Source organism: Carassius carassius, chromosome 25 (genome assembly GCF_963082965.1).
Source record: "Carassius carassius chromosome 25, fCarCar2.1, whole genome shotgun sequence".
Taxonomy (NCBI): Eukaryota; Metazoa; Chordata; class Actinopteri; order Cypriniformes; family Cyprinidae; genus Carassius; species Carassius carassius.
In genome coordinates, this window is record NC_081779.1 from 7,182,256 (window position 1) to 7,206,146 (window position 23,891).

Consider the following 23,891-nt stretch of genomic DNA (forward strand, 5'->3'; position numbering starts at 1 on the left):
AGACTCTGAAACCCTGATTTCAAAAGGAAATGCAAAATTGACTTTCATCAGAGAACATAACTTTGGACTACTCAGCTGCAGTCCAGTCCTTTTTGAAGCAAGACGCTTCTGAAGCTGTCTATTTTGTTCAAGAGTGGCTTGACACAAGGAATGCGACAGCTGAAACCCATGTCTTCCATACGTCTGTGTGTAGTGGTTATTGAAGCACTGACTCCAGCTGCAGTCCACTCTTTGTGAATCTCCCCCACATTTTTGTATGGGTTTTGTTTCACAATCCTCTCCAGGGTGTGGTTATCCCTATTGCTTGTACACTTTTTTCTACCACATCTTTTCCTTCCTTTCGCCTCTCTATTAATGTGGTTGGACACAGAGCTATGTGAACAGCCAGCCTCTTTTGCAGTTACCTTTTGTGTCTTGCCCTCCTTGTGCAAGGTGTCAATGGTCGTCTTTTGGACAACTGTCAAGTCAGCGGTCTTCCCCATGATTGTGTAGCATACAGAACTAGACTGAGAGACGAATTAAAGGCTTTGGAGGTGTTTTGAGTTAATTAGCTGATTAGAGCGTGGCACCAAGTGTCTTCAATATTGAACCTTTTCACAATATTCAAATTTTCTGAGATAATGAATATATCAGTAAATATATCAGTCTGTGTGTAATGAATGAATATAATATACAAGTTTCACTTTTTGAATGGAATTAGTGAAATAAATAAACCTTTTGATGATATTCTAATTATATGACCAGCACCTGTATAAGCAAAGCTCGACACAGTTGTTAATGCCACTTTAATGGTTAGTCTTACAATCAGATCTCTGCGGTTTTAATTATAAGGGGCAAAACATCGAAGACTGAGAGACAAATAAACTTTCCTCAAAAGCCTGATGTATCATAGTTATATTTAAACATGGATTTTCTAAAACACGATGTATGGATAATCAAGTAAACCCAGGTTGTTTCAGTCTAGTAAATGTTCATCTTGAATTATTACTAACAATATAAATGTTTTTATATTTAACTTTATAAAAAATAATTGAAGATTATCGTGACCTGAAGTGTACCACAACCTGAAAGTATTTTTTAGGCCTTTTGCTTGCTACAAAATAAATAAATAAACAAATAAATAAATAATCTTAGAGCAGAAGGCATGTAGTAAATTGTGTACAATATGATGTGCATTAAACATTATGCCACATTTCCCAAACTGGAGCTCCTGAAAGAACTGTAAGGGTTTGTGAGGTGATGAAAAACTAAGAATGAATTAAATCATAAATATGTAAAAAATTTAACTAATAGCGTGGCCTTTCCATTTGTTGTGTAATTATAGTCACCTGACTAGTGGCTGGTGTGTGAAGTTTCATAAAACTGGAAAACGTTCTGAATTTATGTGGTAGGAGTTTTTTAAAGGAAAATTTAAGAGAAAAAAAGTAACTGTATGACACTGTAAAATGTAATTAATCTAATCACAAGTACTTCATTTTTTCACTATTCGGTTCTTATTTATTGTTTATTGTAAATAAATAAATACATTAGTTTCAATGTCCTAAACTTATTGACGGAATGTCATATGTAATTGTGACATCAGTATCAATTATGAGGTGGGTTTTCGCATTACAGATTCCACAACAACTACTGGGTGACAGATTATTGCATAATTGTGTTTTTTCAGTTGATATCCTAGACCTAGAATGTGGTTGATGTACATGCGTACGCTGTCATCACGTGGTTGTGCTCTGCGCGTGAAGCCGCAGTAGCTGTGATAAACCACGTGACGCGGTGATCCGGGTGTCAGAGTGGAAGAGAAACAGGTAAATTTTGATTCTCTCGCTTATTGTCTGCGCGAGTCGGTTCGGCCTTGTTGTCGGTTTTGGGGAATCGATTTAGTACGCGAAAGAGTTCGTGTTTTGTTTCCGTCTGATAAGGAGGTCGATAATAAAGCCTCTGTCGGTCGGCGCTATCTCCACGTTTCTGACATCCAGCCGGGTCTTTGGTTAGTACCTCGTCTGTTGTTCATTTTTATCATTCGGGGCCTGTAGGCCTCAGTGAAGCCTCGGTGTCGAGTGTACAGGTGAACCAACGGGAGTGCTTCACCCCGTGGGGAGTGTGCCTTCCAGTTAAGCAAACGCAAAATATTATCTTCTCTATTAATCTAAGGAATTATTTACCCACAATCTTACAACTACGCTGAGAAATCATGTAGTTTATTAGTAACCGGAAAACTTTCATTGGTAGCCAGCAGCAGCATCATGATGCCCGATAACCGGCCATGAGGTTATTATACGCGGCCAGAGCGGAAGCCACCCATCATCTAACGTTAGATCTCGTATGTTTATTTAACGTATTAACATTCTTTTAAGACTATTAAAAACCGTGTGTATGTGTTCATATCGTATCGTTAGATCTTGCATGTTTGAGTTTATATCGAGTTGGTTTTCCAAGGCCCATCGCCTCGACGTATCAGTAGTCCTTCATGTCTTAAGGTTTTTATTATTATTATTATTATTATTAACTAAGTTGAATAGCTTACATTTTTGCTTACTTTTTAGCCAGTAGGTTAATATGGGATTCCCAGAATGTAGATCTAATGTAGAGCACAACGGGTAAAGTAGGTTACCTGTTGGATGCTTATTTTAGGGATTGATTGGATACTGTGTAAGTTAGGCAGTGTTTTATGTTCCAGTGCATGGAAATTAATGCCTTTTATGTGCTTCTATTCCTAGAAAATGTCCCTTGTTGTATATCTACTTGGGCTATGGTGTTTTAATTACTGTAGGGTGTGACTGCTCAAGGAACATGAAATGACGTGCTGACACCCATGGACCGTGTGATTGGTTTCACGTCTTCATTATGGTCTCAGTCTGACAGCTTCATCCTCGCTCTCACCCCGTTCAGAGCCCCTTGAGGGTGTTTTTGTTGAGCTGTGTCCGGTAAAGCACGTCGTCCGTCTGTTTTCCCGCGGCTGGTCCCGCGTGTTTCTGTCACGCTGGCTGATTCTGTGCGCGTTCTAAAATGCGCAGTTGCTTTCGGCCACCGCATGCCCTGCATTTCCTTATGCGCAGAGCCGCTACACTGGGATTGTTGGCATAACCACACACAGAATATTTCACAATTTGCAGCAGGTGGATTGATTTTGGTGTCTCTTTATCGAAATATCAAGAGTTGCGGTATGTGCATGTGTTTTAAGAATTAAAAACAAACAGAGGATGTTGAGCCCCGGAAGCGCGTACATGGTTGACCTGTTGCGCCTTGACTTGTAAACATTATAAAGTCTTGCTTTTCACGTGCGATAATTGCGCAAAGCTTTCGAAATTCTTGGAATTGTATTTCTGTTGGTGTTCCTGTAAACCGCTGCCGTATTTTTTATGGGTAGAGCCTCAGGAATGTGACGATGTTTACTTCCAGTTTTGGCTTATCAAAATGGCCACACAAAGGTGTAGCGTGTTTGTTTGCATGCAGGTTTAATGGGAATATGGCTTTTCATGACCATGTGATTGTTTTAAGGACTGTTGTTTATTTTTGGCGAGTTGTCAGTAACATTTCTTCTACCTGTTTCTCTTTTAAAGGCGTGATTCCTTTGTAAATACTGTTATTTGTATATACTGTAAATGATGACTTCAGTGGGCGGAAGCCGGGCCCGGGGCAACTGGGAGCAGACGCAGGGTCAGACACCGAGCCAGTCACAGCACAAGCAGAGGCCCCAGGTGAACTCTCACACATGACGTTGTGTTGATTAATTCTAGTGATTGGAGAAGTTATGTCAAAGCCCCTTTAGCCCACCCCAAAAAACTGTCTACACCAGTTGATCATTATTTGAATTAGGTACTCTTTCCATCTACAGAATATATTTACAGATGTTGACATTTGTTATAACTTTTGACAGGGGCATTAAAACTAGGTCTTGAAATCCTACAATTAAATGGAGTCTGCATGTTAAAATATCTTAACTAAAAAGATCAACAAAAAAGACTTAACAAATCTGTTGTGAATTTATTCGGCAGGTTATCTAGTTACATAGTCCGTTATGTTCTTGTTGTTTGCATTTTTACTGTCTGTGAGAACCGGCATTATTTTGGTGGAAAAGGGCTGTCAGTGACATCTATCAGACAGAGACTTTTGCCTTGAGTCACTGCAGTCTATCACTCATTCTTCTGAATTAAATTAAGGGCTCTAAGAAAAAAATCGTAAGTCTATGCGGGGACAGATGCAATTTTTATAATATTAAAAAAATGCCCGCTTTCACAGACCAGGCTTAAGCCTTAAAATAAGTCCGTGCCATTGATTTGCATCGAGATGTACACCAGTAAAGGTTTTTTTTTCTAAGGCACATTTAAAAAAAACTACTTAACTAATTTAACTAAACAGGCCTAAAAGTATTAATTTAAACTTAAATGTCATTGCATCAAGCAGCTGTATTATAATTGATCGTATTGGAATATTCAAGATGCCTGCTCATTTGTAAAGATTTACTTTTGTTCTGTGAAGTGCAAAAAACACAAGCTAACCAACAGCCCTCATACACATTAATTTTGAAGGTATGGCTATTTGAAAGCATCAAGCTAATTAATTTTGTGTGTTTTTAGCTTGAACTTAAGACTTGATGATGCATGATTCAAGGTGATTTACTAATACATTTTGTGGGTGAAAGGGAAAGTCCTACAATGCACATGCCAGGGGTGTTGAAACTTGGTCCTGGAAGACCTGGAAGGGTGTCCTGTTGAAATTATCTGCAACTTGCCTCAACACACCTGACTGGAAGTTTCTAGTATCCCTAGTAAGACATTGATTAGCTGGTTCAGGTGTGTTTATTTGGGGTTGGACAGTGTCCCTAAGGACCAGGTTTGGACACCCCTGGCATATGCAATCTCGTTAGATGCAAAAATAATTCTTTAATAAAAATCTGACTGTAAACACCAAAAGAGGGGTGGTGCTGGTGCTGTTAGTAAATCTGGCACAATAAATGATGCCTACAATCATTGCGGTATGTTTCACAACTGCCCTGAAATCAGACTTAAATCATTTTGTTTATTCAGGCCACTGCTGAGCAGATCCGACTCGCGCAGATGATCTCAGACCATAATGATGCAGACTTTGAAGAGAAGGTCAAGCAGGTGAGTAGGGATGTCGGGAAATAATAGCAGGTTCTGCTTAACCTTCATCAAATGGTCCCTTCAATAAAGGCAATTGGTTTGACAGTAGCTTCTAATCAGTTTTTCGTTGAGCTGTTCTGATCATGTGCCTGTACCTGCAGTCAGCGCACACATAATTTCCCTCACCGCTCTCTCTATAGCTCTGATGGGGACAATCTGTGCTAGAGTAAAGTTTGAGCTGCTACCGGATGCTCTCTCTCAGTCTCACTCTGAGTTAGAGAGCAACATAAAGCTCATACACTTCATGGTTCACACAGTGTTTCCATCAGTCCCCTGAGCCACTTCAGTTTCATTTTGTTGCCTTCCAAATATATGGCCCAAGTCACACCCATGTGGAGCTTTCATTTCTCTTTTCCAGCTGGTTGACATCACAGGAAAGGATCAAGATGAGTCCATGATAGCGCTTCACGACTGCAATGGAGACGTCAACAGAGCCATCAATGTCCTGTTGGAGGGCAGCCCTGACACCGTGAGTTCAAGCTCGAGTTAAAAAGCCCAAATATATATCATTTATATACTCCTAATATTTAGATTTTGAATTTCTTGAATTGGCTGTCTTTCTCATTTCAATTTGCTTCAGCATTTTTTTACTTTTTTTATTTTTATTTTATTTATTATATAGTTGCGCTTCTATAGATTTTATTTCGGTATTAGTACTTCAGTCTTTTAGGAATGAAACTGAAAATATTTTTGTGTAATATTAATAGTTTAACTATAACAATACAGTTTTAAGCTGTTTATTAAAATGTGTATTTATTATACCTGATTAATTATACCTGATTTTATATCCATCCCACTTTTACACGTTAAATTTGCCCTTTGCTTTGCAGGACTCATGGGAGATGGTTGGAAAGAAGAAAGGAGTGTCAGGTCAGAAGGAAAGCACACAGACAGATGGAGGAGATGAAGGCAAGGAGAACCGAGAGAAAGGAGGAGAAAGAGATGTGGCACGTCGCCGAGGAGGGGCCCCGCGGAGGGGCCGTGGAGCCAGCCGTGGGCGAGAGTGTGAGTGGAGAAGTTACTTATGCTTTTGTTGCTACTCCTTATTTTAGTCTGAAAGATATCTTGACTCAATTTTCCAAATTAAATGAGGCATTGAGTTAAATTCAACATTTGCTTTGGGCCATTTAAGAAAACTGTACTTTCTTAGTCTGCAGTCAGCCTCAGGACAGACTGCAGCACACCACAAACCCCTCGCTGCTCTCTCTATAGTGCTGAAGGGACAGTGTGTGCCACAGTAAAGTTTGAGCTGCTACCGGATACTCTTGCTCAGCCTAAGTCTGAGGTAGAGAGCAACATAAGGCTCATATACTTTGACTCAAGTCTTGTAGTTTGTTTTATATGACCACATTGAGAGCTCTTAGTCTTCAGCAATCATTTGATGGGCTGCCAGTCAAAGTGGGGTAATGAGAAAATGCAATATTCTATTTCTGAACACCAAAAGAATTGATCATAAAATGTGTACAAGTGTTTTGTTGCTCTTGGTTTTTTTTTTCAACATCATTATTCTGATACTTTTACAATGTAGGCTGCTTTTAACCTTCCTTTTATATACATGTGTATATATATAATGCGTGAGTATTTACATTTATTTATCTTGTTTTTCTTTTCAACTCATTCCATTCTTTGTTTCCTCTCTTCAGTCCGTGGGCAGGAGAATGGGTTGGATGGGGCCAAGGCAGGTGGGGTTGCAGGCAGAGGAATGGAGCGAGGCCGTAGGGGAAGAGGCAGAGGAAGAGGTAAGTACTAGGGGTGTAATGGTTCAAATTACTCATGGTTCAGTTTGTATCACCGTTTTAGAATATGTTGCTATGTTTAGGGAAAAAATGACTACTGGCAAATAAAAATAAAGAAAAGGACAAATTATCCAACTTCAAGCAACAGCACAATTAGATACAATAGAGCAAAGATACGAATAAAATAAACAGTGCTTTTCAGGTTTTTTAGGTAGGTCTAACTTTAGTTTTTAGTTACTGAAATTGAACAAAGTAATCAAATGTAAAATAACATTGCATACTAAACTGTATAAATTAAAGAGAAATCCTTAAACTTACAATCAAGATTCAGTCAGCAGCAGTGAGGGATTTCCTGGTCTTTTCCTTGTCTTTTGTTGTTTGGTTTACATTTAAAAAATTTAAAGTATGCACAGATCCAGTACACTGATACTTCATGTACAACCAACTATGTCTGCTAGGATACTGGCCAAGATGTGCATATTATTTTTGTGTGAATTTGTCCAATCAAACAAAATATTTGCGCGCTCTGAGCACACACACAAATCCCCTCACTGCGCGTGTGCTTTCTCATTCACATCTTGGCTCTTGAATGTTTAAACTGGCAAGGCTTGATGAGTTTAGTTTAAACCAATAGCAGCATGTGCTAAGTCTTTCCTGTGCACATGCTCTATCAACACCCGGGTGATAACCGCATAAATGACTGCTCATATTAGGGCTGCACGATATTGGGAAAAAATGACATTGCGATATTTTATTTTTCTGCGATATATATTGCGATATTTTTTCTTACAAACAAAAATGGGGTGAGCACACTTACATTCTCATTTTAAATGATTTAAACATCGACACCATCGTGTCAATTGATTCATCTGCGGGAGGGAGAGAGCAAGACAGTGTTCGTGTTGTTTGAAAACAGCTCTCTCTCTCTCTCTCAATTCAATTCATATTGCTTTATTGGCATGACATACAAAGGTACATATTGCCAAAGCATTGTACATAGCAGAATAGAAACAAACAAAACAAAAATACATATATATTCATAAGAAAAAAAAATCATGCAAAATAATTCCATATACATTTCTATAAACATTGATGGTACTTCTAATGTACTCTCTGTCTGTCTCTTTCGCGCGCGCGCTCTCTCTCTCTCTCTCTCTCCGTCTCTCTCTCGCGCTCTCTCTCTCTCTCTCTCCGTCTCTCTCTCGCGCGCTCTCTCTCTCTCTCCGTCTCTCTCTCGCGCTCTCTCTCTCTCTCTCTCCGTCTCTCTCTCGCGCGCTCTCTCTCTCTCTCCGTCTCTCTCTCGCGCTCCCTCTCTCTCTGCCCTGTCTCTCTCTCGCGCTCCCTCTCTCTCTGCCCTGTTAAACTTGCATGTGGTTTTCAGTCCTGTCAATTATAAACTTTCACTCTATGATGGTTAAGCTGTGCAATTAATCCGGGAATCACATTCGTCAAGGGCAGGGGAGTAGCTGGCCCGTACAGTTAATGAATAACGGATCAACTACGACAGCCTACATCGCACATCCTGCGATGTGACTATCGTGGATTCGTACATCGCGATATCGATGCTTAAACGACACATCGTGCAGCCCTAGCTCATATTCATATTGGCACTTGCATTGAACAAAGTTTACAAAGAGTGACTGTTTTGTACAAGAGTGTTTATTTTTTTTTATTTTTTATTTTTGGTGTTCATCGCTGTTGTTGAAATGTGTTGGACAGCCAGAATGCGTATCCATCGACAGAAACATACAATAGGCAAACTTTGTTTTACGTTTTATTTTTAACAAACCATATTACAGATGCCTTGTCAGATTTAAGTTGAACTGTGGGGCAAATGCGTGCAGAGCAGTACAGTTCGTTTTTTTTTTTTTTTTTTAAGCGAGAGCTGTTACACCCCTAGTAAGTACCACTATTGATAATGGTTAACGAGAATGAAAATGGTTAGTGGTTTTGGTTTGACTTCATATTTCTTTCCTGCAGGTGGAGCAGGAAGGCGAGGTGGGAGATTTTCAGCTCAGGGCATGGGGTAAGTTTGTGTTCTTCCATTTAAGATCCTTACTTTCCACCAGGTAAGTAAGAGTTATTGTGGGTTTATTTGCTGCTTTTTGGTGCTATGCCTTTTTAGACTTTCAGGGCTTAATGCTAAGAATTTTTTCTAGTAGCCCGTTTGAAAGTGATTAATTTTTACTTGCCCTGCCAAAATTTTCTCTGGCCCTGCCAAAATTATAAAATATTTGTTATTATCATTTTGACCCACATTATATTTTATTCCAAAAAAAATGAAAAGTCAGTAAATGAGAACAAATTAATAAATTAAAAGCAATAGTACATCTGAATATATAGAACGAAGATAAAAATTAAATACTTACTAAAAAAACAGCAGATGTGCTGAACTAGAATGCAAATTTGCTCTCTGACAGCAGGTGGCGCTTATGGAACAGCAGTAATGCATCGTTTCCATGGTTCAGCTGTAAACAAAGCAGTGCAGCTGTAATTAACACTACTTTAAATGCATTATACAGAGGCTAAATGAAAATGCAATGAACTTTTCTGAAGACAATCAATTGCCCACAGAGACCCCCAATTCAATATTTAGGATTTTCTTCCAATGTTTTCGCCCATCGTGAACTGTGATCTCGCTCTGCCTGCTACAGTATTTTTTTCCTCTTTGTGTCCGTCTTCAACATCTCTGGCCTCCGTTAATGGCCGTTTACACAGTTATATTTCCACACAAATGACAATTTAAAAAATGACTGCATGGAGTTTGTGCAAGTCTGGAACAGAGATCTGTTGAAATAAAAAAATATGGCCATTCCACTGGTCCAACTATACTCCACTTTATAAAGTAAATATAGATTAATCATTGTTAAAGCTACAAAGTTACTTGGCAAGAAGGGCATTATCTATTTGTCCATTCAAGACGCATCAGTACTTGTGCGCTTTACACACAGAACACAGCGCACAAGTACTGATTCAAGTTATCTTTTGCGTCTTGCTTGATAGTTTTAAAATCACTGGAATTTTTAAATTAGCCAGGCTTAAAAATTTGTCCAAATGATAAAAATTCATGATGACGAAGCTGTGACCCAATCAGTCTAGGGCTGCAACAAATGATTTTGATAATCGATTAATCTAACTTATTAGTATGGTTAACCGACTAATTGTTTATTATTTCACTGATTAATCAGGCCTGCTTGATTTAAAGGCTATCTATTAGATAAAGTACTATATAAATAAAAGTGATGTGACTGGACTTTACTGGAGTACCGAACTGCAGAGCTTGTATAAATATCCACTTCGCTATAATCAGATGCGGTTTTAATTACTGCTTTCTCACAGCTGTCAGTTTTTGTTATTGAGGGCAAAGCACACAGCATATGTTTACGTAATCATCCAAATGTCACTGCGCAGCTTCAGGTTCGGTTTTGCTCTGTTTGCTCTGAAGCACTGTCTTCTCTTGAATTGCATCAGGAGGGTGAATTACAATCTTGCGCTACAGTGCCACACTGGTCAAACTGCGTTATTGCAGGGTCTTACATTAGGTCATATGAGATCAAACGACTACTCTACAATGAAAATATTTGTCTACAGGTTGTTTTTTTTTCCCTCTTGGTTGAAGTTTGTTGATAATGTAGACTAATTGTTTCAGCACTAAATTGGGCTAGTGACAAATTCGTCATGTTCTAAGTGTCTTTCACGCTGGGCCAGGCCATCGGGCAGTCCTTATTGTCTTGCACTGGGCTTGGTGATGACGGTTCACTAAATTAGTGGCAAATAGGGGTGTGCAGTAGAAATACGGGTAGATAGGTCAACCTCTAGAATTCGGAATCATTTCTATTGTTATCAAAATGCCATATCAGAGTGCAGGGAATGTCTGTTGCTCTCACTTCGTATTTGGAAAGAAAAAGAACAAGCTTATTAAAGCAGTATGATATGGAAGTGAAGCTGAATTACCTCAGGTATGGAAAAGTACATAGTCTTTCAAAAGTTTGGATTTTATATTTTGTTCATTTATTTATTTTGTTACGATTTAATGCTTCTAAAAATGAAAGTTTAGATTTTCTGCATCGATTTTTTTGCTCGCCCTAACGGTAACCAAGATGCACTGTAATATTTTTGAAGGGGCATTACAAGCATAAAAATGTTTCTTTCATACTTTTGTTTAGAAATATTAGAAGAGTTTCAATGTCAAGCGTCTAGTTTAGCTTTTTACTGCAATATTCAGTAGTCTAGAATCTAGTCATGTTGCGGCCCTGGACTGGTTTTCTGTTTCTGTCAAGGCCGTCTGATCACTTTTCTTTGACTTGCAGTCAGGCTTCTTACTGGCCCCTTTCGCTTGTTTGGTTTGAAGTGTGCTTTTGGATTTTGCATGTTTGGTTTTCAATTCTTGGCCTCCAATCTTGCAGAGTACCACCAGTTTAGCATCATTTGAGTTGGCAAGTCACACCTCTAGCTTAGCTGTTTGATTCTAAAGCATTGTCTCATTCTTTTACACCTGTAGAGCAGGTGTGGTGGTTTGACCAGTAATGGATGTGAGCATGACGGTTGAAATCGCTCTCTCTCTGTCTCGCGCACATACTCAAGCACATCTTTGTTCACACCATGCACCCCCGTCTTTCTGCCTGTATTGAGTTGCTTGTAATTCTCCCTGTTGTTTCTCCCTAAAGCCAGATTGATAAGAGCCCCAGATATGATTTTTCAGGAGATGAGAGGTGAGTTGAATACATTTATGAGCGTGTTGGTTTTGTTTGTGTAGGATCAAAAGGGTTTATAGCGATTAGTTATTGAAGAATGCATCAGTTTGAGCTTCATGTGTTTATTTTCCACTGGTTTTTTTCCGGGTTTGAGAGTGATTGGAAAGCACATTTGCGTCTTTGGTATAAATGCAATTAGCACAATTATTATTATTATTATTTTTTTGCACATTGTTACTGATGGTCGATGACAGACTATATCTTGCCTCCCTCAATCACTCAATGTTTGCTCAAAAAACAAATTTTTGTTTTTTTCTTTTTAGTACGTTTAACCCAGCGGACTACACCGAGCCAGCCCAAACAGAAGAGAGCTACACAAGCGGCAGCACTTGGAGTAACACAGGCAACCTGGAACCCGAGGATGGAAACAGTGAGTGATGCCACAAGTGTCTCTTGTAAACCCCTCCTCCAGTTCCCGGAAATGTTGGCCTCATCAGGCTGAAGTACACAGTCCATTTAAAACAAATATGTAAGGGTGGATGTTCTGACATGAATCTGTTTCCGCAGGGCTTGAGTTTACAGGTGGGGAGGGAATAAACTATCCGCGGAAGTTTGACTCTGCCCCTGGTGAGTATTGCATTGGCCCTTTTGCTAAGGATTTGTTCACCTGTTGTCATTGTAAGTGAGCTTAATATCTGTATAACAGGTGCTTGGAGAACTGCCACAGAAGAGTGGGGCATGGAGGACTGGAATGAGGATGTTAGTATTTGAACAGATACTAAAAAAACTGCTTTTAAGTTTAAAACTGAGCAAACTAACTCTTGTTCGCTATTTAGTTGTCAGAGACCAAGATATTCACTGCCTCCAGTGTGGCGTCCATGCCCATTCCACAGGAGAATGTCACAATTACAGCTGGACAGAGGTAAGCCAGTGGCTATTTCAGGGCTTCTGTGAAATTTGCTTGCCATGTAAAATTATTTTGGCCTTTTTCTTTTTTTTTTTTTTCTGGTAATGATTTTTTTTTTAATACAGAAAACATTTTCATTAAATTAAAGAAATGTTTAAATGTATTTAATATTTAAACATAATTTGAAATTAAATTTATTAATGATTTGGCAAAGCTGAATTTTCAGAAGCCATTGCTCCAGTCCTCAGTATCACATGGTTTTTAGAAGTCTTTCTAATATGCTTATTTGCTATTTGCAAGAAACATTTCTGTTTTGCTGCTTAATAATATTATTGTGGAAACTAAGACACTTTCTTTATTCTTTATTATTTTGCATCCTAGCTGAATAAGAAAAAAGTCCTACTAACCCCAAATATTTGAATGATCACTACTATCGAAAGTCTACATTTTGAATGCAGGCTATTCTTCTATTTAGAAGGAATGCAATTTCAATAATTCTGTGGTGTCTAGATTTTCACAACCCAATTCCAAATATTATACATGTGCTGCTGTCATGGCTTATGTGAAGGTTATGGACATAAGCTTGTTTGATTTTCAGGATTGATCTGGCAGTTTTGCTGGGGAAGACACCTCCCTCCTCTTCCTCAGAGGCAGAGCCTGCTTCGCTTGAAGGCCCACAGCCACCATCTCGGTCTCAGTCTCTTGTGTTCAGCAGCTCAAAGCAAACTGCATCAATGTCCCAGTCCTCCTCTAGTGCTCCTTACAGCCAGCACAGCATGGTGAGCAAGATGTTAAATGAAGTCATAAAGGTCATGTAATTGCTGTTTTTAAGGGCCACTTGTATTTATTTTGGCAGTTGTATTAGCCAGTTGGCATTCATAACTGAAATCGATGTTATAGTACCCAAATTAATTGGTGGCAGCCAAAACATTTATCATTTTGTCTCTCTCTGTTCTTACCTCAGGTAAGCATGCTCACTAAGGGTTTCGGTGATGTTGGTGATCAAAAAGGAACCACTGGAGGCTCCACAACTGGTTCTCAATTTCTGGAGCAGTTTAAGACGGCCCAGGCTTTGGCCCAACTAGTGGCCCAGCACTCACAAAGCAGCACACCCAGTGCTGGTGCTTCTACCTGGGATACCAGCCCCCCTACACTGGGGCAATATAGTAAGGGGGCTGACATGGTTTGAATAACTTGTATGATTGTTCAGACCTCTCTGTGTAGTCTTATTCTTTTTCTTTGTCTGCAGATATGAAACCTCAAACAGAGCCAGTGCACAGTCCCTTTACCAAACGACAGCCCTACAAGCCCACCTCCACTTCCTCCTCAATGGATGCCTTCTTGCAGGACAAAGCCACACCTGCTTCTACCACCTCAGCCCTGCCCCCTCAGTCCACTCCATCATCATCATCATCATCATCATCACTGCCCCATGCCACCATCACCACCCCTCTCCCCAAACCCTCAGGTCCCAGCCCAGGTCAGCAGAACTCTTCCAGCCCAGCCGATCCTCAGGCATCCAGCCCACTCCCCCTGCAGCAGCACAAACTAAAACAGCAGAAGAAGAGGGCTTCCATCACAACCAAGGTCATGATTCTCCAAGTTTGTTGTGGTCTTTTGTTGCTGTTTTGGGCAATAATGGCATTGATCAGTTTTGCCTTATCGGTTTACTCAAGTGCTGTGGTGATTTGCAGATTCCAGCCCTAGCAGTGGAGATGCCAGGCTCTGCGGATATATCTGGGCTCAACCTGCAGTTTGGAGCATTACAGTTTGGCTCTGAACCGGTGCTTCCAGAGTACGATGCCATGGCAGCTGTTGCCACGACGACACCAGGCATCCAAGGCCAGAACAGCCTTTACACAAGTGCTAGCAAGTGGGTAACTCATGTCTGAGTAAGACTGTCAGACTAAAGTTTTTATCTTGATGCATTCATAGTTTCAAGCACAGTAACAAAGCTGTACAATTTTGTAGGGCTTTGAAATCAATCGAAAAAATTACCTTTTTTTTGACCTCGAACAATTAGGAAAATACAATAATTGAGAAAACGCTTGCGCCCCATTCTGCCATCATTTGCAGCGCTGTGCTTTCGTTTCTCCATAAAAGCCCAATTGCCTGTGAAAAATCAATTAAATCATGTAACGTGACATTTGCAAAATGGGACGTGCTTGATTTATCGTAGTATATTTATTCATGTTTTTAACAATAGAAAAACTAGGGGATCTCGAGGTACATCTAAATGCATGAAATCCGAAAGAACGGAACAGTTTTCCAAAAAAGAACCATCACTGGGCAAGTAAGAGCCAACTGTAGATTTATTACATAAATGACAGTAAGGTTCAAATCTAATCTTCATCTTGTATAGTACACTGGGAGTGAAATAGGCTCTATTAATATATTTATAATGTGATCAGTCGCTGGTCCTGTCTAAATGAACATAAAATGTGCAATTACATCACAGCCTTTACGACTTAATCGCAGTGATATAAAAAAAAAACCATCCAAAGTGCGTGCACACACACACCGCAGTGAACACACACCCGGAGCAGTGGGCAGCCATTTATGCTGTGGTTCCTGGTGAACAGTTTGGGGTTCGGTGCCTTGCTCAAGGGCATCTCAGTCGTGGTCTTGAGGGTGGAGAGAGTGCTGTGCATTCACTCCCCTCGCATACAATCCCTGCCGGCACGAGACTCAAGTTTGCAACCTTTGTATTACGAGTCCAACTCTCTAACCATTAGGCCATGACTTCTCTTTTTCAGTTTTACTTTGATTATGCTGTCCTAACAGCAACCCAATCATAGAATATCTGTTGACGTTTTTCTGGTTTGACCACAGTGAGCAAGCAACAGCCCTGTCCAACCCCAGTCAGATGGAGCTTTATGAGCCAAGAGCCAGCCAGATACGGCGCTACCCTCCTTCTGTGTCCTCGTCACCACAGAAAGACATTCAGTCCAAGGTTAGATTCAGTCTAAACACAATCAGCCCTTAGTCATCTATCAGTTTAGTGAGGGTTTATTTTTTGTGAAAATGATGCTTCATCTAAGCTAACCTTTTCTTTCTGATTACAGAATGGGTTCAATTCGATGCCGACGTCACAATCTTTGGAAGGTATAACTTTCAAAGTTTAAAAATCTGAATCCACCTGACTTTAAAGAGCTTGAGCATTTAAAGCAGTAGATGACATTAGTGCTGCACACACTAATGAACAGAATGTAATTGTCTGTTTTTGTGTACAATAATATAGTTATTATAGTTACCGCTCTTGTGAACAAGTCTCATACAACTGATAAAACTTGTTAAATATCCCATTATCATTCCTAGCTGCAGCAGGCTCTGCAGTGCCAGTGAAACCAGTGTCCGAATCAGGCGTCCCATCATCGGTTTCCAACATATCCTCATTAGCTGATCCCTCATCAGGTCCTCCTTCCCTGCTGACTACATCCAGTCAAACACCTCTCAGTGCTCTTGGACACGAAGACGGCTTGCCCGGCTCACTGGCCCCTCCTCAGCACAATAAGTAAGGCATTTTGTTTGCATTACTTCTGTTTAGTGTGTCTGGATAAGAGATGCTAATTATACTGCACCTTTCCCATCAGCTCCCTTCCTTCACAGCAAAGCAGTTTGGCACCTTCTTCAGTTCGCACTTCAAACACAAGCCTACTGGTGAGTTTGCCACTAAATGTTATAAGTACAGAGCAAAGTGAATATGAAGTCAATATTATGTCTGTTTTGGTCATGCATAGTCTTATATTTTCACGATAAGTACACAGATGAGTTGTGCCAAATAATTACTTGACTCATGACTAATTTAAATTTAAATCCCTTGTCACTGTGCCTCCCAGCACCCAAGTGTGGATGGCGATTCCAGCTTGCACTCCTCGTCCTTCTCATCTGTCTCTGTTGTGGCTCCTTCAGTTCCTCCACCTTCTTTAGCTACTTCAGCAGCCCCTGTTTCCCACAGTGGCCCCATTCCCCCCTCTTCTTCTGTCAGTTCGGTCTCTGCGCAGTCTGCATTGGGCCCGGTCAGCAGTCTGAGCTTGGGATTGAATAGTGGTGCTGGTGTGGTTTCAATGGTCCCCCCTACGGCTGCTGCATCTTCATCATCTGCTGCTTTGGCCACTGTGGTACCTTCATCTGCCTTGTCTCGCAGCACGGCTGCCTCAGGTAAGAATTGCGGTTAGAGTTGGGCAATATGACCTGAATCATTTATACTGTGACATTTAAAACTTCTTTTTATTGAAAGTGTTTAGTAAGGTGCCATCAAAAAGACTAGAATTATCTGATACATGCAACTGAAATGTTCAAGGCCCAGAAATCTAGTAAGTGATGACATCTTTTCTGTGTCAGTCTCCGCCGTGCATTCACGAGAGTACCATGACACGTGTGTGCATTCCTCTGCTTGTAAACGAGGTGCAGCGCATGTGTGTTCTACGTCAGAACACCGGCTCCTGTGTCCGCAGCATCACATACATGCATCGTGGTACCCTCCTGAACACGGTTGAACCACCAGTGTCACTTGGACTATTTTATCGTTGTCCTTACTACCTTTCTGGGCCTTTACCATTTTAGTTTTTGCTGTCTATGCAGGGTCAGAAAGCTCTTGGATTTCATTAGAAATATCTTAATTTGTGTTCTGAAGATGAACAAAGGTTTTGCGGGTTCGTATGAGTAAATCATTTTATGGTGAAATATCCCTGGACTTTTAGTAATTATTAATCTATTGTAACACGTAGATGTTACTGATTTTATGGGATGACTCATTATTTGTTTAGCTAGAAGAAGAAAAAATCTTATTGCTTGGAATAAATGAATGCAGAATCATCTTTTTAACATCATGTACAGACATGATCAATATCACTTTTCTTATCTCAGATCTGTAAAACTAAACTTAAATGCTTTATGTAAGAGGATGAAACCAATTCAACTTAATTTGATTGTATGCTGCTTCATCTAAACAGGGAAAGCACCTCCAAACCTGCCTCCTGGAGTGCCGCCTTTGCTGCCCAACCCTTACATTATGGCTCCCGGCCTGCTTCACCCGTACCCAGTGAGTGTTTAGACATTTTATTTGTTGTCAGTTTTGTATTCTTTTAGGAATGCTTTTTTTATCATGTATATTGTTTTGGCTCACACCCTACTCTTTATATCCTTTAGCCCCAAATGTATGGCTACGATGACCTACAGATGCTGCAGACCAGGATACCACTGGTGAGGGGTTGTTCCTGTTTGATTAATAGCAGTATTTGACATTAAAGCAACAATGCTGTGTTTGTTTGTGCTGGATGAAGTTGAAACCTTATTTTCTTCTTCAGGACTATTACAGCATCCCATTTGCCACTCCAACCACAGCACTGACTGGCAGGGAAGGCAGTTTGACAAGCAACCCATATTCTGGTAAGATTCACCTTTTTGTTGTTTCTTTTAGGTTTGGTTTGCGCTTTGCATTCAATGTCTGGTGAGGGAACCCAAAAATTTCTGAAACGCTGTTTCTCAAAACTTTCTTGTAGCTGGTGACCTGTCAAAGTTTGGTCGTGGCGACGCCTCGTCTCCTGCACCCGCCACAACGCTTGCCCAGCCACAGCAGACACAGACACAAACGCACCATACCACCCAGCAGCCCTTCCTCAACCCAGCCCTTCCACCAGGATACAGCTACACCAGCCTGCCCTATTATACTGGTGTCCCCGGTCTGCCCAACACCTTCCAGTATGGCCCTGCCATGTTTCCGGTAAAGTTTAACGCATCTTTTACACAGCCAAGTTAAAGCTTCGGTGCCTTCTGTGCAGTGCAGCATAAAAGCTAGACTTTAATTCGAAACCTGCTTTAACCCTCCTCAGCCTCTTTTTTCAAAGTATAAAGCTGTAATTGCAGTGTGAATGTGTTTGGGTGTAACGTAAGTTTTCCTTACGTTATGCATGCAAATGCGTATTACATGTTCAGTGTATAGATGTTAAAATGACATCTAAAAATTAGTTATCTGTACAGCTCTGTACAGACTCTACAGCTTTATGGATGTTGTAATATTGGATAATACTCACTCTTGCTATCGTTACTTTTAAGAAATACGGGCTTGACTCCCATTGCACGTTCATACAGACAGTATTCGAGACGCTTCTGTAAGATGCTGCGTGAACGGGACTTTTTGACACTTACAACCGCATTTACTTAAATCCCAAAATCTAACTGTTTGGATGTCATCCAATTCTGAGCCTAAGCTTCTCAAAATCCAGTCAACGACTGATCCCTATTCTACTTTTTTTCTTTGTTAATCCACTGCACTTGGATGTATGTCACAATACAGTAGAATATATTTTGCTACATCGGTTTCGTTGTGACTTTAAAGACTGTTTCTGAACGTTCTTCCAGGTGGCTCCTACCTCCTCCAAACAGCACGGTGTGAATGTCGGTGTCAATGCTTCAGCAACGGCCTTTCAGCAAGCTAGTGGTTATGGATCACATGGATACAGCACTGGTAATGCATTTTCTTATGTCCATGCAACATTTAAAATACAATAAAACTGTTCAGATGCTTTGACAACTCGGAGGCTTTTACGACTCAATCTGCCTAGAATTAGTCTACTCTTTTGCTGAAGTATTAGAAAAACTCTCTAGTAACGTCTAGGTCTTGTAACCATCTTGTTCCTCTTGGCCTCTTGAGTTTTCAAGCCATGTATAACTAAACTAGCTCAGTCACCTCTAAACCTTTTGTTGGCCAAATCTCCTCTTTTTCTTGTCTGTGAAGTTGAAGCATGAGACAATTAATCTTATGGTGTATTCCATAGTACTGCATTTTGGAAGATGTTTGGTTTTCAAAACCAGCTGACTTTCACAATCACAACTGTACTGCATGGAGTTTTGTGTCGCTGTTTTAAACATGGATTCTACATGTGGGGTAGTTTTAACAATTGAAGATTGTACTACTGAGTGTCCTGGATATCAACCTGCAGCCACAGGAATATGGCCAACATTGATTTGGACGATCATCTACTGTTATATAGTGAATCTTAACTGTAACATTTAAACTATCTGAGGTTTGTGCACAGATTGGCTAAAGCAAGCACTTCAGAGTGCTGCCGATGGGTGGGTCTCTGTGGAACCAGTGATGTAAGGAGAATGAGGTGGGAGGGAGGTCGCTTGGTTGAGGGTGGTGGGTTCACTCATGCTTTCCACACGCTGCTTGCTTTTAATCTTCCACCACTTTTGAGCACTTTGTTTTACTCCTCCATCCCTTTGCTCTTTCACTCCCATTCAATCTCCATGTCCTTATTTTTATTCTGCAAATTCTTCCATATTAACTTTTCATACCAACTTTTTTCATAACTTCTATTTTTTTCATTAATATTTTCCAGCTTCATCTTCTCCAGTCCTAATGTTCTGTTTTTGCAGTCTTTTTATTTCCATTGCTTCTGTTTATACCATATTTTTCGGACTATAAGTCGCACCTGAGTATAAGTCGCATCAGTCCAAAATTACGTCACGATGAGTTAAAAAACATATATAAGACGCACTGGACTAGAAGTCATATTTATTAAGAACCAAGAGAAAACATTACCGTCTACAGCCGCCAGAGGGCACTCTGTCTTCAGTGTAGACTACAGGAGCACTGAGCAGCATAGAGCGCCCTCTGGCGGCTGTAGACGGTAATGTTTTCTCTTGGATAAATAAGTCGCACCTGACTATAAGTCGCAGGACCAGCCAAGCTATGAAAAAAGTACGACTTATAGTCCGGAAAATACGGTAAACATCTTTCACTTTCTCGTCTTGTTCATGTTATGTTCTTAAATCACCAGTATTTTTTTCTGATAGGCCCCTTCCCCAGCTTGCAGTGTCTTTACCCCCATCCCTATGCCCCGCCCCTTCACTCCTCCTCCCCTTTGGCCCTGCCTGGTGTGTGTCTAATGCTGTGGGGCTGTGGCTGTGTGTGTCTGACCGTTTGCAGGCTATGAGGATTTGGGCCAGGCTTCGGCAGGGAGTGGGGATTTCTGTAAGGGTGGCTACGGCACCGCCGTTGCCGCAGCCGCTGCTGCTGCCGCCGCCGTCGCTTCTGCACAAAACAAGCCCGCCAGCTCTGTCACCGGGCCCGGAGTGGGTGAGTGCAGCCTCACGCTAAAACCCCCATTTTCCTTTTTCCTCCTCCCTTTTCTTTCTTAAGCTCTCTCTCTCTCCCCTCATTTGCTCCTAACTTACTACTGGTCAAGCTTGATGAAGCTGTCACGTGCCGCATGGTCTCAGCTGGAAGGAGATCGGATCATTAGGGATGTTGGAGGACATGAAAGTCTCTTTCGTTGGGTAGAACATCAGAGTTGTTACTCCTGTGACTAAACTCCAACATGGTGACAATCTTTAAAACGTTCAAAAAGGGTTTCTTGATGGATGCCATCCATTAATGCAGCCAACTGTCCAAAAAGTGCATTGATTAGTGGAATAGTTTAAATGTTTTCATTTTCTCCAGTATTTTAAGGTATTTGAGTTCTGATCAGCAGTTTTGTTTCTCTGAAATGGACAAGTGTTCACTGTTAATGAGGTAAAATATCAGTTTCAAAGAAAAATGATTTATGCATCATATTTTGTTAAAAGGTTTTTCCATCTTGTGAACATTTTTGTCAGCTTGATGATCTGGACTACATTTGTGTTTTACACTACTTATGGCAGCTGTTTGCAAATTTTTTTTGTATTTTTATTTCTCTTTTATTTTTTATAAATGTAAGCAAATTGTGTGTGAGTGCATGCTCCTTTTTCATTTTAAATTGCATATATTGGTAAAAAATATGATTTGCTTCAACCAAGTTCAAAGTTAAATTAATTTGAAATCATTATTGGGAATATTGTGACAAAGTATTTTGTGGTTATTGCAGAGAGCATTGTTTTCAAATGTACCAAAAATTTATCATAATTGTTTAATGGAATTTACCCCATCCTCAAAGTTTTCAGTCATCTTGGCATTTCTTCAGCCACCTAAGAACACTTAACTCTTTTGGGTTAGTTCAGTTATTAGTTTTAAGTGTTATTTTTATCATTCTTGCTTGTGTACCATTTTGTGTCTCGTGTAAAAAGCACAAGTGAAGCTTTGTGTGGATTTTCTTTTAATTTTTAGTTTTTGCCTCTGATTAGCCTTGAAATTACTTGTTCACCATTCTGTGGTAAAATGTGGAGCCACAGATGAGCAATTTTTACACCCGGTCTTCTCAGAAAGCCTATTAGAGGATCACATTTCTACGCTTCTGTATTTAAATAAGCGTTCCTCATTTACTAGATTTATCACAGCGTCATGCTTCTAATCATATGCAAGTCAGCATTAAAGGGTCAGTCTGTCTAAAGCTAAGTGATGTTTTCCTGCTTTCAGCAATCATCATTTTGTTTTTGTTTAACTTTTCTGCTTTAGGGGTGTCTGTGACCTCAAGCAACACGGGAGTCCCTGACATTTCAGGGTCTGTTTACACAAAGACGCAGGTGAGGATGCTGATCAAATTGAGTTTTTCTTTATTTAACTTAGTCACCAAAAGTGTCTCAATCTGATCTCCACAGTCTTTTGAGAAGCAGGGTTTCCACACCGGAACCCCCAGTGCTTCTTTCAGTTTGCCCTCAGCACTTGGGAGTGGTGGCCCTATCAACCCTACGGCTGCAGCGGGTTACGCTCCAGCCCCTTACATGCACATCTTGACCCCTCATCAGCAGCCCCACTCTCAGATGCTCCACCACCACCTGCAGCAGGACGGACAGGTAAAAGCTTGCACCATCACCTCTGCTTTTGTATTGGTAACCTGCATATAGACCCTTTTATTTTACATTTTCAACTTATAGTAATGATTTGATGAAAATAATAATAAGAATAATTATTGTTGTTATTAAAATGTTGTAAAACAGTTTTTTTAATAATAATAGCGTTGTTTTGGTGTTCCCCTTAAAAATCAAAGCTCTTTTATCCTGATCAAAGCCAAATAAATGTTTATGAATAAGAAGACACTTGTTTTTAAACAAATGTAGTATTACTCTTCCAAATTAAAGCTTGATTTAGAATGCTTTAAAGTTTATTTGATATTGTTTTATTAATTGTATATTATTGTTAGCATTGCTAGTATTATATAATTATAATTTATTATAATTTTTGATTATATAATTTTTCTTAATATTTATAATATAAAAAATATTTATATATATATATATACCGTATTTTCCGGACTAAGTTGCACTTTTTTTCATAGTATGGCTGGTCCTGCGACTTATAGCCAGGTGCGACTTATTTATCAAAATTAATTTGACATGAACCGAGAGAAATGAACTAAGAGACATAAACCAAGAGAAAACATTACCGTCTACAGCCGCGAGAGGGCGCTCTATGCTGCTCAGTGCTCCTGTAGTCTACCACTGAGCAGCTTAGAGCTCCCCCTCTGGCGGCTGTAGACGGTAATGCTTTCTCTTGGTTCTTGGTCCAAATGAATGCGACTTATAGTCCAGTGCGACTTATGTTTTTTCCCTCATCATGACGTATTTTTGGACTGATGCGACTTATACTCAGGTGCAACTTATAGTCCGAAAAATACGGTAGTAAAAAAAATTCCCCATGAAACCAACGCTTGCCATTTTGTTTGGTATGAAATAGTTTAAAATCGACTTAAATTTTTTATTTTTATTTAGAGCTCAATATAAATGTACAATTTTTAATATGAAATATTTTATTTACATTTCCGTTCTCTCAGAGTGGCTCTGGGCAACGCAATCAGAATGCCTCCATTCAACAGAAGTCCCAGATCAACAAATCAGGATACAACAGCTACAACTGGGGAGGCAATTAATACCCTGTCCTGCCCCGTCTGGTGTTCCAAAGGCTGGATTAGTGGAACCATACCTTTCTCTCCAGAAATCTCCCCCTTTTCCCTGTCCTCCACGGTGCTCCCTTTCCACTCTCTCCACAGTCACCCTGCAGTACCAGCCCCATTCCACTGGTGGCGCTGTTCTAAGAGAGATACAGCACTGTAAGGCGCCGCTCGAAGAAGGGGCACGGGGGAGAAGTCTTAACGGGGAGCGTGATCTCGTGAATATATGGATAGTTACTTAGGCCTTCATGATTGGAGTATTGAGTGTTTGGAGTTTGTATTGTGTTCAAAATACATAAAAGCCCCAAACTCCCTTCTTTTTTTCTTTTCTTTCTGGAATATGTAACATAGATCTGTTTTCTAGAAGGACAAATGTTTAGTTTTTTCCCCTGTTGTTTTTCTTTTTACTATTGGATCAAATGAAAAAGGTATGTTCGAGGGAGAGAGGGCAGTGTTTTTTTTTTTTCTTTTTTCATTTATTTCCCTCCTTTCTACTACTTGCTTGATCAGCACCTGCAATCCAAATGTACAAGTGAGTTTTTACCAAATTTTATTTTGGGAAAAGATATCATTCTAAATTGGCTAGTGCAGTTGTGAAG

At 40.1% G+C, this 23,891-nt stretch overlaps 1 protein-coding gene across 4 annotated transcripts; it reads left to right on the forward strand.

Moving 5' to 3' along the window:
• The first annotated feature begins 1,822 nt into the window (after window positions 1-1,822).
• Window positions 1,823-23,488, forward strand: LOC132104031 (ubiquitin-associated protein 2-like). Of its 4 annotated transcripts, XM_059509203.1 has the most exons (30): window positions 1,823-1,987; window positions 3,561-3,698; window positions 5,028-5,105; window positions 5,503-5,613; window positions 5,975-6,149; window positions 6,788-6,883; window positions 8,861-8,906; window positions 11,548-11,592; window positions 11,898-12,004; window positions 12,142-12,201; window positions 12,281-12,333; window positions 12,411-12,496; window positions 13,080-13,260; window positions 13,446-13,647; window positions 13,731-14,068; window positions 14,176-14,354; window positions 15,314-15,434; window positions 15,547-15,586; window positions 15,800-15,995; window positions 16,075-16,141; window positions 16,321-16,642; window positions 17,437-17,525; window positions 17,633-17,686; window positions 17,791-17,872; window positions 17,986-18,206; window positions 18,845-18,950; window positions 20,418-20,567; window positions 21,861-21,928; window positions 22,004-22,198; window positions 23,176-23,488. In XM_059509203.1, the coding sequence occupies exons 2-30, from the start codon at window positions 3,603-3,605 to the stop codon at window positions 23,269-23,271; spliced, it is 3,660 nt and encodes a 1,219-aa protein (XP_059365186.1). In that variant the 5' UTR covers window positions 1,823-1,987; window positions 3,561-3,602; the 3' UTR covers window positions 23,272-23,488. The 4 variants fall into 4 exon arrangements, with proteins under 4 accessions (XP_059365186.1, XP_059365189.1, XP_059365187.1 ...); XM_059509206.1 differs by lacking the exon at window positions 11,548-11,592; XM_059509204.1 differs by lacking the exon at window positions 20,418-20,567 and having other exon boundaries at window positions 1,824-1,987.
• The last annotated feature ends 403 nt before the right edge of the window (window positions 23,489-23,891 follow it).